The sequence below is a fragment of the Trifolium pratense genome, linkage group LG1 (genome assembly GCF_020283565.1).
Source record: "Trifolium pratense cultivar HEN17-A07 linkage group LG1, ARS_RC_1.1, whole genome shotgun sequence".
NCBI classification, from domain to species: Eukaryota; Viridiplantae; Streptophyta; class Magnoliopsida; order Fabales; family Fabaceae; genus Trifolium; species Trifolium pratense.
Genome location: NC_060059.1, coordinates 33326332 through 33329554, shown reverse-complemented (window position 1 = coordinate 33329554; position 3223 = coordinate 33326332). Strand labels below are relative to the sequence as shown.

Here is a 3223-nt window from a genome sequence, read left to right as displayed (position 1 = left end):
ATTCTATATAAAATCCAACTCTACCTTAAACTCATAACCAAACTCATCAAAATATCAAAAGTTTCATCAACAATGGCATCTTTAGAACCATCACCATCTACCACCACCAACAACAACCAGCAAGACCTCCCACTAAAACAAATCCCAGGCACCTATGGTCTCCCCTTCATCGGACCGATTTTCGACCGCCATGACTACTTCTACAACCAAGGTAAAGACAAATTCTTCTCAACAAGAATCCAAAAATACAATTCAACAATCTTTAGAACAAACATGCCACCAGGTCCCTTCATTTCCTCAAACCCAAGAGTCATAGCACTCTTAGACGCCGCATCTTTTCCGATCCTCTTCAACAACAAAAAAGTCGAAAAATATAATGTCCTCGACGGTACATTCATGCCGTCGACAAATTTCACCGGCGGTTACCGTGTTTGTGCTTACTTAGACACAACTGAACCAAGCCATGCACTTATCAAAGGTTTCTATCTTAATACTCTTTTGTCAAGAAAAGACACTTTTGTCCCTCTTTTTAGAACTATACTTTCTGATGCTTTTAATGTGATTGAAGATGAGCTTGCTAGTAAAAATGGTAAAGCAGATTTTAACTCTGTTGTTAGTGATGCTTCATTTAACTTCATGTTTCGTCTCTTTTGTGATAATAAAGACCCTTCTGAAACTATCCTTGGTTCTCAAGGTCCTAAAATGTTTGATACATGGCTACTATTTCAACTTGCTCCACTTGCAACTTTAGGGCCCCCTAAGATATTTAATTATCTTGAAGATCTCTTGCTTCGTACTATTCCATTTCCAGCTTGTTTGGCAAGGTGAGATTCATACTATAACCTTAAACTTTATTAGGATTCTATATTGGGAAAATTATTTATTTTTTAGTTTATAAGATTTTCTTTAAATATTTATATCATATACTACCTCTAGTCATTTTTATAAGAGATAAATGACTTAATAATAAGTGAGAGATAAGGTCTTCCCTACTTTAAATTTGGATATCATCCTCTTCGACTTAAATTCTCTACATTAAAAAAAAATTATAGATCTGCACTGAGCAGAGCTAGATGACTTCGAAGGTGAGACTTGAGACGGTTACGGTGGAGATAGGTTCCTAGTGCGGTGGATCATGGTGGGAAAGATATCTGCAAAATATGTTAGCACAACAATGCTCAAATCAGTATGTCATCAAGGAGGAGTGCGAAAGTGAAAAGTGATTGAATTGTGAACTTTGACGCAAAAACTTGTCTTTATATTGGGGAACGGTTATAACCATTTGTGACAGTTGACATTTGGAACGATGAGAGCTGTTAAGATGGACTTAATGACCCGTGAGCGTTGTGAGGAGCATATTAGCTAGAGAGTGTGTACATAAACATATAGTGTTTGTTACCTTTGACTTGCATAAGATGCTTCCACGAATGAGTGGATTTGGGTTGGATCTGGAGCACTTGGGATGCGTATAGCTAAATTTATTATTAAAAAAATAAAAAAAGATAAATTTGTCTAAGACATAACTCAACAAACAATTATGATATATTTAAGCTAGACATCTTAATCTGAATTTGAACTTGAAATCTCGCACAATTAAGTTTTGAGTATGTGAGTTTTATGTGGTACGTGTCATTTTATCTAAAAATTTAAAAAAAACAAAGTAAAAGATAAATCAATTAGAATTTAATTCATAAACATTTTTGACGATGTAAAACAAATTTACATAGTAATCAATCCTAACTGTTTGATTATTAAAAAAAGTTCGACTTTTATACACTATAAAATTCAAAATTATTCTCAATTAATAATCAACAATGAAAGATAAACTAAAAAAAGGCATTATAAATTTATATTATAATTTTTTAAATTAATTTAGTCACCTTAATTTAGAGATGGAAGTTGTATATACAATGGGAGGGAGGGTAGCCCAAAAGGAAATGATGTCTCTTACAATACATTTTTTTCTTCTTTATATGAATAGTAACCTATCACCTTTCTCTCATTTAGAAATTGGTTGTTCACAGTTGCTCTCTTTTGGAATTTTGTTTTTTATTTTTAAAAAAAAACATGTACATTTTGGTTGTTTGTATGGTCCTTCAAATTCTTCCAAAGTTGCTAGTGAAATCTCTACATGAGCAAATTCGTGTGCAAACATTGATATGTATTGTCCATGGATTAGTTTTTTTTTATTCAAATATATAATGATTTCTAGGAAGAATCTCATTATTCTAGTGGAGAATTAAGATTCATCAAAATCTAATCATTTTGTATATGATAATTAAAATATGAATATTCATCAACATTTTGAATAATAAATAGATATAAAACTTTGAACAATGTATAATGTTAGTGTATTCCTTACATTAAATTATTATGGTGTGTTTCGCTAGGTCTTCTTACAAGAAGCTCTACGAAACATTTTCTTCATCAGCGGTAACACTTTTAAACGAAGCAGAAAAAGCCGGTTTAAAAAGAAGTGAAGTCTGCCACAATATCGTTTTCACAGCCGGCTTCAACGCATATGGAGGATTAAAGAATCAATTCCCAATTCTCTTCAAATGGGTCGGTCTAAGCGGCCTTTCACTACACAAAGAACTCGCAAACGAGATAAGAACCGTTGTAAAACAAGAAGGCGGAGTAACAATTCAGTCATTGGAAAAAATGTCGTTAGTAAAATCCGTTGTTTATGAAGCAATGCGAATAGAACCTGCCGTCCCTTATCAATATGCAAAAGCAAGAGAAGATTTGATCGTGAAGAGTCATGATGCAAGTTTCGAAATTAAAAAAGGTGAGATGATATTTGGATACCAACCGTTCGCGACTAAGGATCCTAGGGTTTTCGATGATGCCGAGGTTTTCGTTCCAAATAGGTTTATTGGAGAAGGTGAGAAGTTGTTGAAGTATGTTTTATGGTCTAATGGGAAAGAAATAGAGGAGCCTTCTATAGATAATAAACAATGTCCAGGGAAGAATCTTGTTGTGCTTTTGTGTAGATTGTTCTTGGTGGAGTTTTTCTTGCATTATGATACTTTTGGATTTGAGTCTAAAAATAATGCTTTTGGTGCTGCTGTTACTATTACTTCACTCACTAAGGCTTCTACGATTTGAAGTTGTTTTTCCATTGTGTTTATAGGTTTTTTGTTTTGTTGTTGTTCTTCCTTCTCTTTAAAATTGTGAATGGAATATGTTGTAAAAGTTTGTTCAATAATTTGTTTTTTTCATT

The 3223-nt window shown here is 33.1% G+C and overlaps 1 protein-coding gene across 1 annotated transcript; it reads left to right on the top strand.

Annotated features, from left to right (window-relative positions):
• Window positions 1-3223, top strand: LOC123899076 (allene oxide synthase 3-like). The gene is made up of 2 exons (XM_045950132.1): window positions 1-824; window positions 2391-3223. The coding sequence occupies exons 1-2, from the start codon at window positions 73-75 to the stop codon at window positions 3106-3108; spliced, it is 1470 nt and encodes a 489-aa protein (XP_045806088.1). The 5' UTR covers window positions 1-72; the 3' UTR covers window positions 3109-3223.